A 12,888-nucleotide genomic window follows, 5' to 3' on the forward strand; every position below is an offset into this window, starting at 1 on the left:
AGTACGGCGTTTCAGGATTTTGATCAGCGATGATAAAGGACAATACATTGATGAAGCAGCTGAAGATAGTTGGACCTAGGACACTGCCCTGAGGAACTCCTGAAGCAATGTCCTGGGACTGAGATGATTGGTCTCCAACAACCACAACCATCTTCCTTTGTGCTAGTTATGGCTCCAGCCACTAGAGAGTTTACTCCCTGGTCCCCATTGACTTTGGTTTTACGAGGGCTCCTTGGTGCCACACTCTTGTCGAATGCTGCTTTGATGTCAAGGGCAGTCACTCTCACTTCACCTCTGGTGTTCTTGTTTGTACCAAGGCCATAACGAGTTCTGGAGTCGAACTATCCTGGCAAAACGCAACTGAACATTAGGTTATCAGGGTATTGGTGAGTAAGTGCCACTTGATAGCACTGTTGATGACTCCGTCACTTTGCTGATGATGGAGGTGGATAGGGTGGTAATTGGTTGGGTTGAATTTGTCCTGCTTTTTGTGGACAGGACACACCCAGGCAATTTTTCACATTGTCAGGTAGATGCCAGTGTTATAGCTGTAGTGAAATAGCTTGGCTAGACGTACAGCTATTTCTGGAGCATTGGTCTTCAGCATTAATGCGAGATGTTGTCAGGTCCCGTAGCCTTTGCAGCGTCCAGAGCACTCAGTAGTTTCTGGATATCACATGAAGTAAATCGAATTGGCTGAAGACTGACATATGTAATGAGCATGGAGCTGGTACACTACACCATTCCACAGACCCAACACCTCTAAATCCTGTCACATATAATTCACTTCAGTATCTTCTGCAATTTGAACTAAGTTATCTTTTGCAGATTTAATTTTACCTTGGTAAATAAGTGGAAGTTATTTATCAATTTTTGTTATGGAATTGAAGAATTCAGATCATTTACTAATGTACAGTTGGATAAACAGCTCAGTTAACAACTTACATTTATACAGTGTCTGTCGTATAACAAAACATCTTCATCCAGAAATTAATGTCAGAAAATACATTTTATTCCACTTTGAAGAATTGTCAGAAAACCTAACAGTTGAGGTTATGTTTGCGTTGAAGGTTGGAAAAATGAAAATACTCGGTGCCATTTAACATTAACCCCTAAACTCCTCAAGAGAATATTGAAATAAAACTGAACTTACTCAATTTTAGACTCAGTGCTGTTAACAGGGTGAAAATGTACAGAATTTAAACTTATTTAGACAATATATTTGATTTGAGTTCAGAATGAAGTATAAATGCATTTATCGGTTTGTGTTCAATGCAAAAAATGCCTGTCACTGGCTCAAACAAGAAATATACTAGGTTGATGATCATATAGAATACATATTTAATGTCTTCTTTTACATTACAAAAATGTGGCTTAATTAAAAATAGAAATTCAGCATTTCATTAATATCCATTGAAACTAAAACATTTGGGAAAAGGCAAATGTAGGAGATCCAATGGACAGACTTTTCATGGCTGAACCAGAACAAAATACTCTTGTACAATGAGCGTGTCACGATGAGTGGAACATCCAGTGTGGGGCATCCCTCTCACCAAGAGGGAAAAAAAAGTGAAATACTATATTGAAGAAGGAATAAAATAAATAAAATATGTGCAACAACAGTTTAAGGCTTGAAATAGTTTGGGAGATTTCTATTAAAAATAATTATGAATACACTAATTATTTTGGGATCAAACATCACCAACTTGGACATCTGGAATGATTTCAGGTTAGCAATTTAACCTCACAAACAAAAACAGAAACGAATAAATCACAGACATGTCACTTGGCCATTTAATTCAGAACAGCTTAGAGTCTGTGATATCTTTTGAATATCACTCTGTAGAGATTACACAAACACCAAAGGCATCTGAGGAACCCTGTAAATGTTCACCTCACACAGTATATACAGACTGAATGCAATGAGCCAAGGTGATCTCCTTTCAACACATTCACTCCGTGGGTTTCCCGGTTAAGGTTATGCAGAGACCAGATGTGGCAGAGTTTTGCCATTAACCAACCCCCATCTCTACTAGTTTCTGCTGAGAAATTTATGTTGGTAACTTTGAGGAGTGGGGGCGAGGGGGTTGAGAGGCAAAACGCTACCCTGTAAAATCAGGATTACTCCAAAACAAATTGAAAAAAATGTGGTAGAACAATATTTTTGGCAGTACCTATAAGGGATAGTACTTATCTTAAATTTCATTTTCCTTTAATGATATCTGCATTAACAGATAAATTGTATTAAAACATTTCTACAATGTGAATTTTGTCTGGTTCTTTGTCTATTCATCATTAACTTGTTACATAGGATATGCCAGTGTGCACATAGACCTGTCAAAGGAAGCAAGTAATTTGGCCATTTGATGGTTAACTTTCACTACCTGATGATAAAGTGCCAGTGGGTCCTCTCCAAAAAAAGGATTTAACCCCATTAAATATAAATTTACATTTCCGCATCATAACTGTTAATGTCTTCCTAAGGCTTCCTTAAAATAGAAATTGATTTGTTTAAATGGTCTTGAAATCAAACAGATGACAGAGTTTTTCATTATTTAGATTGATCTTGGTCAGCAGCCATCTTGTTTTTGAGTTTCCAATATTTTTTTTGAGTCAAGTGTTATTCTGGTTTGTTGAAGTGTTGGTAATTTTTTTTGGGAGAGGTCACGCATCAGTCTACATTCTTGCTCTCTTACCTTAACAAGTAAGGACATTGTATTGCTTAAATATCTTCTACTGCACAAGGAAACTGTACATTACCTCTTTGGCACAAAGTAATCTGAAAAGGTGAAAGTTCACAAGTCAAATAAGTTATTTGTAATGCCCATTAAAAAAATTCCCACTGAAATTAGAATGGATCTGAAAATTAAATATTGGTAAGATAAATTATTCATGGAAAATATGGATTAAAAAATAAGGCATACATTTAGATACGATGCAATAACATAGTAGTGTAAGTAGTATCTTGCTTTAAGCAGTTCTCTGGATTTTTGGTTGACTTTCTTCTTCAGGGTCCTCTTCAGATACCCGTTTGCCAGTGGAAAGTTCTACATGATCATTGATTTGTGTGACAGGATACAGGTGTACATGTGTTGGGGAAGATGACTCAATATTTGAAATGGCCGACTCACTGTCTAAATGGACCTCCACAATTTCAAGTGTTGTCAGACCTGCAGACCCATTTGATGAATTATCATTAGGCTCAATGAAGGATATGACATTTCCAGAACTAAGGTCCATTTCAGATGTCGCAATCACATCTTGTGTTGTCGTCATAATCTCATGCTCAGAAGTCATGATTTCATGTGCTGATGTCACTATACTAGTGGGTAGGGTCAGTCTAATGCTGCGACTCCTGGGAGACAAAGTCGTAATGCCTACTAATGCTCGTTTGGTTGTACACTCAGTTCCATTCGTGCAATCATCTGTAGAGTCCCGAATAGAATCAGAGCTACCATTAGCATGATGATTTAACTTGTTGTACTCCTTTCGTAGCAGTTCCACCTGCCTCTGTAAGAGTTCCCTATGCTGCATCTCCATCTGTTCAATCTGAAAATGAAATAATAAATTACTTCTAGCACATTTTTTGATACATGAATTGCTCAGTGTATTCTATAAACCAGTCACCTCGTATTACAACATTTAATGTCTCAAATAATTGAAGCCTTTAATCTCATTCGGGTTTTTGTAATTAAAAAAATATGCAATCATGTGGTGATTCTGTCCATTATTAGAAGTTTTAGTGTGCACCTATCCAAAAATGATTTTTTTTTTAAACTGATAGCAAAGTATACAGTCAAAGCAAAATTACATTTCAATAATGAATACCTAGGAGAGACTTATAAGATAGTAAAACTGTTCATGACTTCAAATGTTATTCCACTTTTCATAATTAATATCCCCGTCTTGTGCAGACATAGCGTGTTTTATCTGTTCAAAAAAGATGTGACTTATGCCATCACTGTGAATCATTCAAATCTCTGGTGCACCTCCTAAGGGTTACTCAAAACGAATATTGCAGAGGCTGGAGAGTAAGTTGATTCCTGGTTGGAGAATGATTTGCGGTATAAGCAGAAGTAGAAAGGGAGGGGTAGAGAAAAGGGGAGAAATGCTTGAACATCACTGATGAGATGACTCTGGCATTCAGAAGTCGACAGCAATGAGCTAACTCACTGGGTGCTTGGGCTGATTTGCGATGCTAAATGCTGGCTATTTTTTGTGTCAATGTGTGATCTGGTCAATCCAATGATTCATTGAAGTTAAATTACAACGTTCACTCACCTGATAAGTAGGTTTTGCAGATATTAGCCAATTAGAGACTGATTTGAAATTAGAGATGCTGTTTCAAGTAGAAGAATGGAGGAGTGACAGCAAAATGAGTAACCAGTTAAGAAAAAGCTAAACTAGAATAACCAAATTCACAAAGTTTAGGATTCAAAAGTAAGGGAAGAACACAACTGGCAGCAGAAAATTCCTGAACATAATCACGAATATAAATCAAAAGTTTGAGTTTTTTGTAAACTCTCTAGTGGTTGGAGTCATACATATAGGACTGTCTTGACCCAGAATCTGATGTTGTATATACTTTAAGGGTTAAGTTTGTCAAATTCTTCCAAAGGAAACTGGACAGATTATTGTCTTAGGATACAAGCTTATTTTCGAGTTGTGACTTTTTGTTGGGAGGCGGGGTGAGGGGGAAGAAAGAGGTAAGAATAATATTACTAAGATGCATACTAAAAAAAGTGGGCTAATAGCGGATCTTGACATTCTGGCTCCAAAATGTTACTAAGTAGATAATTTAAGTTGCTATGAAATGTATAATAAATTCCACCATTATGGGGCACTCCAACCACTCATGTTGACATACTTTGTAAATTCATGATGACATTCCAATGAAACACTTGCTGTACACAAAGCACGGTTAGATGTTCCATTACAGTAGCCCATCTTTGCCGTCAATATTTGTTAGATTTTTCATGATTCAGAACAGAGCAATCTGGTTGATTTCTCTGCTTTGATCTACCACAAAATGTATTACATGCAAGCACAATCTAATTTTCTGAAATCAGGTTTGGGAATCATAAATTTTAGATTATTTACCCTAGAGATAGTGTGTACCCCATTCTTTAAAAGAGGAAGACTACACTTAAGGTATGCAATCCAAGCAAATAGGCCATTTTCCATTGGGACACTGTCCCTTTAAGATTTCTTATCCTCACAGTAGACAAGAGGCACTCTAGGTCAGAGAGAAAAATGCAAAGCTTTGTATTTTGAAAATGAACTACATGAGGAAGGCAACATCAAAAATAGATAATTTCTGACAAAGGGTCTTCGACCTGAAACATTAACTATGTTTCTTTCTCCACAGATACTGCCTGACCTGTTGAGATTTCCAGTATTTTCTGTTTTTATTTCAGATTCCAGCATCCACAGTATCTTGCTTTTGTAATAGATAATTTAACACTCTTCCTTACTTGTTCATCCTCCAAACGTAAATGAATTATACCTTAAATTTGAGACCAGCTTGGAGTACAGAAGGGATCAAACAATTGTAATATCTTAGTTTGTTAGTAAAGACAAATATGCTTCACAAATGCATGCAGGTTACATCTATCTTGCATAGAGTCAACTGAAAACATTCTCACATTGGTCTATAAGCTGGCGACAACACTAGCAGAACGAGTCTTTACTTTTTGTGATCAATCTCTAAAAGCTAAAGTATAACACAATGAAACATCTAAATGGTACAATGCTTGCTAATGGGTTTACCAAGCATTTTGTTACCAATTGAGAGCAACACTGCTAAGACAAACGATATCCTTGGTTCTGGTACTATAAAAAGCCATGGCTCAAACCAATAAAATACTTTCTCTTCATGAACAAAGCATGCGATGCTGGGTAAAACTTAACTAAAACTAATGAAACTGAAAATATTTTAAGCAATACCTTTGAATGTGGTCTTAGGACTGCCCCATCCAGGTGCCAAACACTATGGAACAGGTGAACTACCAGGTCACGAAGCTAGCTGGTTTTGCAATAATAAGAGCTAGAAGTAGAATAGTTTTCAAAGCAAGGAACTTTTCAAAGCTTTCAGATGAATCTCAAACTTGAATACGGTCAGGTGTTACACAAGAACATAAGAAATAGGAGCAGGATTAGGCCTTTTGAGCCTGCTCTGCAATACAATAAGATCATGGCTGATCTATCTTCTACCCTAACTCCACCTTCCTACACTATCCCCATATCCCCCGATTTCCTTCATATCCAAAATTCTATCAATCTCTGTTTTGAATATACTCAATAACTGAGCATTCACAGCACTCTGGGGTAGAGAATTCCAAAGATTCACAACTAAGTGAAGAAATTTCTTATCTCAGTCCTAAATGGCTGACCCCCTTATCCTGAGACTGTGACCCCTAGTTCTAGACTCCCCAGCCAGAGGAAACATCTTCCTAGCATCTACCTGGTCAAGCCTGTAAGAATTTTACATGTTTCAATGAGATAACCCCTCTTTCTTCTAAATTCTAGGGAATATTCTCCCACTTAACTTCCCTAGAGAGGGCAGTAAGATGCAATAAAATTCAGCGGAACCTTAAGAGATGAGGTGATAAGACTTTGACTAAGCAAGGGCTGTAACTGTAGACAATTCTCAGAATACAAGGAAATGCAAACATTTTCTTTGGAGACAAACTGCCGGAGGCATCACTCAAATGTTTTGAACTCAGATGGTATTTTGAGAAGAAAGGTCCATTCATGGGGCTCTGCTCAGGCGCACACTAATATTTTATCTGCGATTTCCTGAGCCTACAGAATGCTGAAGTTCTGCCAACAGAATGCAAGATAAATATGGTGTCTCTGCAATGAGCAGAAATGGACCAGTTTAAGCAGCACATCGCTGTTGTGCGATGGACCAAAGGCTCTGATTGCTTGTGGACCAATTTCCCGAACAGGGTCAACTACATTACTTGTAGTTCTAGATAAGTTCTGTGGCAAATATCTGCAATTAGGACCATACATTGAATCATATAGCACAGAAGGAGGCCACTCAGCCCATTATGCCTGTGCCAACTCTTTGAAAGGGCTATTCAATTAGTCCCACGCCCCTGCTCTTTCCCTATATCCCTGCAAATGTTTTTCCTTTCAAGTATATATCGAATTGCTTTTTAAAGTTACTATTAAATCTGCTTTCACCACCCTTTCCCCCTTCAGGCAGCACATTCCAGATCATAACTTGCAGCGTAAAAATAATTCTCATCTCCCCTCTGGTTCTTTTGCCAATTATCTTAAATGTGTGTCCCTGCTTATTGATCTTCCTACCAGTGGAAATAGTTTCTCCTGGTAAAAGATCCCCTGAAGATGGGTGCCTCAGCTGATGATGGAAATACCCATTGCTAGAATAAGAGATGATGCAGAATTTGCAGGGGCAATTCAATCAAACCATTTGGCTTTAGAGACACAAAGACCATTTGGCTTTAGAGACATAATTAATGCATAATTCACAATTTACTGGGATTATACAGACTGCTTCAGAAACTCAGTAGAAAGTTCAGCTGCAATGGTGTTGTTACCAAGAAGATGACTGGATCAATCATCCCCAAGACCTAAGAATAGTGTTATGCTTAAACTCTGAACCAGAGAGGATGGAACATTATGCCTTATGGTCAGGGAGTGACACAATGTCAAGAACTCAATACCTGGAGATATCTAGAAATAAATCACTGCTGAAGGACATATCTGATGCTTGCTATATATTGCTCAATTCATAAGGAATTAAGAGTTTTCCTAGAATATTCATAGTTTGGAGGGGAATATTGATGAGTCAATTTCCTAAAGGCATACATGAAGATGCTATAATTAAACAAAAAAGTCATTTTTGTATATTTTGGGTGCTATTATCAAGTTAAATGAGTATTAGCTGACAGGAACATTGTATCCCTAAGGTCTACAGTAGTTGGCTAGACTTTTGGACATACCATACATAATGTGCAACAATGCCACCTTGAACCTCTCCTCGTGGATGGACTGAACTGTTCCAAGACCTTTAATTGGACTTGGGGGTCAGAAACCTTTTTATCATGCCATCAAAAATCACTAACACTTGAATGGACACGCCCTTATTATTTCTGGCATGTTCAGTGGGTATCGAGTGGTAAGTACTGCAGCTTCATGCCCTTCATGTATTTGAAGTCCCTCAGCGAGGTACAACACAGCTTGGGGAGGAGCAGGCAAATTCCTGATTTCCCCAATTAACTGTGCATGTGTGGATGCTGGAAGTTGCTGTCCGATTTGCTCCTTAATAACGGCGAGCGCTGATAGCCTTACCATTATTCTTATCGCAAAATCCGAGCCAATATCTAACATTTAAAATTATTTCCTGTTTTATGCTTCCTAATTTGGACTGTTGCATGTCTCAGAGTGGATTCTTCAATCTGATTGTTTAAAGAGCCTCGCTGTTGCTCGTCTAGCTCACAGACGCCATGGATCCCCTGTAGAGGGTGTCGTGCTGGAAAAGACGCTAGATTAGAGGACATCTCTGCTGACAATCCTGCAAAAGGACAGTGGGCAGCTGTCAGAGAGGTGAACAGTGAGCACTGTTCCTTTGCAGCGGAGGGCGAAATCGGGGCCAATATCTAATAGCCTAAGGTTTCACTTCTACAGAAATTCTTTTGGCTGACCTATATATGACCCAGAACGGGTAATAAAACTCTGGTGTGTCAACTGCAGATTACATTCCACAGATATTGGTCTGAGATCAGCAGCAGCAACAGATTGAAGATTCCACAGAGACATGCAGAGTCCAAATTAGGAAGTATAAACCAGAAAATATAAATTAGATTTAAATGATGTGCAAAACCAAAATAAAGATTGGGAATTACAGATGGAATTAAGAGAGAGAGATAAAAGAGACAGAAAAAGTTTCAAAGTTAAAAAAAAATCTCCAAAACTAATTTTCTTCCCAGGGAAGGAGATTTCACAGGGAGGTTGTTCAGCAGTAATTATCACTTATCATGCCATTAAAAGCTCACTTACCCGATTGCTCCAGCCCTAACTTTTTCAGCCACTATTAGTGCAGAACTTTTGGACAAGTACAGCAAGTTCGCGTCATTTCATTCATTTCAGCATTGAGTCTTACAACAATGAAGATTACAACAGCGCACCCTGTGGAGGAACAGGATATCTCTGACTGCAACTTCTGGATTTCCGTGTTTATCCGCACATGTGCGAACTCCAGAAGTTGCCGTCCTTTATTAGTCCGATAGCGTCACTGTTATTCTCAACGTAACTTCCGGGCCACACTATTTATATACATATAAAATACAAACACAAAAAAGATTAAATATTTCATAATCACCATTTGACTTATTTTGTTCTCAATATCTTCGGAACATTTATATTGCTTTAGTTCTTCTGCCATTTGCCAATTGGCCTCCATAAGACCTGCAATCTAAAGCAATTTACATGAACAGTTTTTCAGCAAGTTACACAAATCATTTTGCACACAAGGAGTGAATTGGAAACTAATTCAAGGCACATCGATCCATTTTTGTTTAACTATTAACTTATTGGCATTGCTACTGAAGCTAGTATAGGAAGAACAGAGAAAAGAAAAATACAGGCTGAAATCACAAATGAAAATGAGAGAATGCCTGTTTGTTTTTGTCATTAATGACCTACTAACAAAATCAATACTGCCAATTTGATGTGTTTGACTTTGTTTGTAATAATTGGCCACTCAATGGGCTCAAAATTGGCCAGAAGTTGCCGGGTTTTTTTTGGAGCAACTTGATTTTTCTGGAGTATCTTAAAAATCCACATTTTGCACATTCAATTTGCACCAGTGTAAGTGAGTTAGTTAGGATTTTTTTAGTTTCATTTTTTTTTTCCCCAAAAGGGAGCGTTACCAGCCACCTACGCCCATTTTGGTCATTTAGGTCACTTTGGCCAGCTAATAGTTACTCCAAGCTAACTTAGGCCAGCGTATATGGTTACTTGTGAAAATCCTTGTGGAGAATTAAGAAATCAGTGCAGGCAGGTACATCGGAGGCCAGCAGAACTTAATGACTTGACTAAAGAATGTGAATAGGATCAAACAGCTATACAGGACATCATATGACAAACTTCGCAAAGTTAATTTACTATAAAACTTCGCAAAGTTAATTTACTATACAACAGAAGCATTCATGGAAGCTTAAACTACAAAAATAAAAGTAGTAAAGAGACAAAAATATCCAAATAAAAAAAAAAAAGTCCTACCCTACCTTCTGCTTCAGCCCGGGAACATTACAGATTACTATAAACACTGACAGCAGCCAATGACAATCAATCAAACCAAATGAAGATCCAGAATGGGGATTGCTGCTGAATGAATCCTCCCAGCGATGCAGCAAGTCCAGATTCCACTCCCAGGGATCTTCACTTCGGGATCAGCCTCAGGCCGGGGCTGATAAGTTCGAGGATGATTCTCCTTTTTCAGCAGGGTTTGCTGGGCTGTAACCAGATTTCTTCTCTCCTCCTCTCTTCTTCTACATACCACCACCGATGACCAGAGCAATCAGGGCAATGGCAGCAATCACAATTCCAACAATCAAACCAAGATTTGTTCCCTTTAGAGATCCTGGAGTCACTCGGAACGTCCCTTCCTAGTCTCGGTTCTTCACTCCTGTGTTGTCACTCTGCTCATACTGACAGGAATAGGTGGCTCCATCCTCGGACTCTATCTCAGCCCATCTCGTCAGCTGGTAAGTGTCATCGTCGCTGGGCAGGATGCCACTGGATTCCGTGTCCATGATCGGCTTGGGATTTCTCAGGAGGGTGACTTCGATATCATAAGGGTAAAAGCCCATGACGAGGCAGGAGAGTTGGGTCGGTTTAATATTTGACCACTCGGCCTGGGATAGGGATGGGACGCACATAGATATGCTGGGGGCCAGGAGTTACTGCGCATGCACGCACACTCCAACGCGCATGTGCAGACGTCCCAGCACTGTTTTCAGCGCGGGACGCTGGCTCCGCCCCCGATGCGACTGGCCACGCTGCGCGAAGACCTGGGAGAGGCCGGTCAGCGGCCAAAGTCGGGACGTCTTTATTCGGCGCGCTTGGAAACGTAGAAAAGCTGCACAACTCAGGTGAGTTTGCCAAAAATTGGCATGGGCCAATTTTGAGCCCAATAGGAAATCAAGTCAGTTCACAATTCTTCTGTTCTCAGTCTGCATAATGCCTGCAGTACTGCTGACTAATTTGTTATGCGTTTCCATTACTTTCAGTTTCTGATTTCCAAAATTTGTCATCTTTCTTCTTAGACATATCATAAATAAAGTAACTTGTGCAGGTATTTACAGAAACTGTCCCTTTGACAGTTAAATAAAGTCAGTAAGATTTGCTCCAGTCTGTGAACATTGCCAAAATTTCTAAAACATGTCATACTAGAAATAGGTTAGCACTCACTGGTGGTTGTTGTGTTACATACCTGGTCCTTTAGTTGTTGGATTTCTATGTGCAGCCTGCGCTCAGTTTCTGCTTTCTCTACCCGAAGCTGCTGATTCTGCTGGTGTAGTTCTAATAGTTGTTTTTCTATTAGCAGATTCTGATCCAAAGTTTCATCACTCTGAAAGATTCAGATAGTAATATATACTTATGTCTAATCTGTATAAAGCACATAATATGAAGGCCTGGAAGAAAGTTGTAATCTTGGATTTTGTGACTTTATCAAAGGACCACTCCAATACAAATTTTGGTCGAACACCAATTAGCTACCAATCAGCAGAAGTTAGTATGCAAATACTTGCTCCTCTCTATCCCAGATTAGTATATTCAAGATAAAAAGTTGTAATCTCTGTTCTACAGACTAATTCAGGGAGGCCTGCCTTCAGGGTATCAGATACAAAATGCTGATATCCCTTTGATTGTGAAGTATGCAAGAAATGGAGGTATAGTTCTCAGATCAATCATTTACTGACAATCTTATCTGGCACCCTCGGGATCTGGCCTGTGCCGAATAAAAGATTTTGCCCGATATGGGGAGGTTAGCCGCCTGAGGCCGGGGGGCGCGGGGCAGGGGGAGGTTGGCGCCCTGGGCAGGCCCGAAGTGTCGGTGCAGCCCCAATGGGTGTCGGCATGCGGCATGGGCCGGGTGTCGGCGCGGGCCCAAAGTCGGAGTGGAGGTTGGCTGTGTTTTGCGTAAGCGCTCCTGGCCGCCGGAATCATGCCGGATGAGTGGTGGTGCCGGATAAGGGAATCCCGGATAAGAGAGTTCCAACCTGTACTACCATATTATATAATCATGACCAGATATACAAACATTTCAAAAGTAAAATAAAGATGATTATAATTAAAGGGGCTATTAAGTTGGGTCTCACTTAAGCATTTAAAAAACAGAGCAGCAGACACAGGTATTTTAGTGACAAGCATTTTTCAGAATTTGCTGCAAAAATAACGGCAAGTTCACGGTGCACGCCATCATTAATGATTAAAAAAAACAGCAATTTGTGTCGAGGAAGAGCTACGGTAAGTTGAAAATCGCTACAAATTTCTTTACGATTTGCGCCACTCCACCGTTAGCCTCGCAAAAACCAGTGCTCACCGCCAACCTACCAGTGAGCTTCAAAGTAAATTTGCTGTAAAAACAAATTAAACTTTCATGCAGAAAGATGGGCTGCTATTTCACGGCTCAAAGACCCTGTTAATTTTTTAAATTATTCATTCCTGGGATGTGAGCTACGTTGGCAAGGCCAGCATTTATTGCACAACCCTAATTGCCCGTGAGAAAGTAGTGGTGACCAACCTTCTTGAATTGCTGTAGTATGTGTGGTGAAGATACTTCCATAGTGCTGTTAGGGAGGGAGTTCCAGGATACGCCACACCACCTAGATAGACAAGGGCAGCAGGCAC

At 39.5% G+C, this 12,888-nt stretch overlaps 1 protein-coding gene across 2 annotated transcripts in view; it reads right to left on the bottom strand.

Annotated features, from left to right (window-relative positions):
• Positions 1–1,016: 1,016 nt before the first annotated feature.
• Positions 1,017–12,888, bottom strand: part of LOC139268300 (uncharacterized) — an 82,724-nt gene continuing 70,852 nt past the window's right edge. For both annotated transcript variants that reach the window (XM_070886362.1, XM_070886363.1), the window contains exons 6-8: positions 11,468–11,605; positions 9,353–9,445; positions 1,017–3,549 (exon numbers count right to left, since the gene is read on the bottom strand). In XM_070886362.1, coding sequence (XP_070742463.1) covers positions 2,971–3,549; positions 9,353–9,445; positions 11,468–11,605 — 810 coding nt within the window. In that variant the 3' untranslated portion in view covers positions 1,017–2,970. The remainder of the gene's footprint in view (positions 3,550–9,352; positions 9,446–11,467; positions 11,606–12,888) is intronic.

The sequence above is a fragment of the Pristiophorus japonicus genome, chromosome 8 (genome assembly GCF_044704955.1).
Source record: "Pristiophorus japonicus isolate sPriJap1 chromosome 8, sPriJap1.hap1, whole genome shotgun sequence".
Classification (NCBI taxonomy): Eukaryota; Metazoa; Chordata; class Chondrichthyes; family Pristiophoridae; genus Pristiophorus; species Pristiophorus japonicus.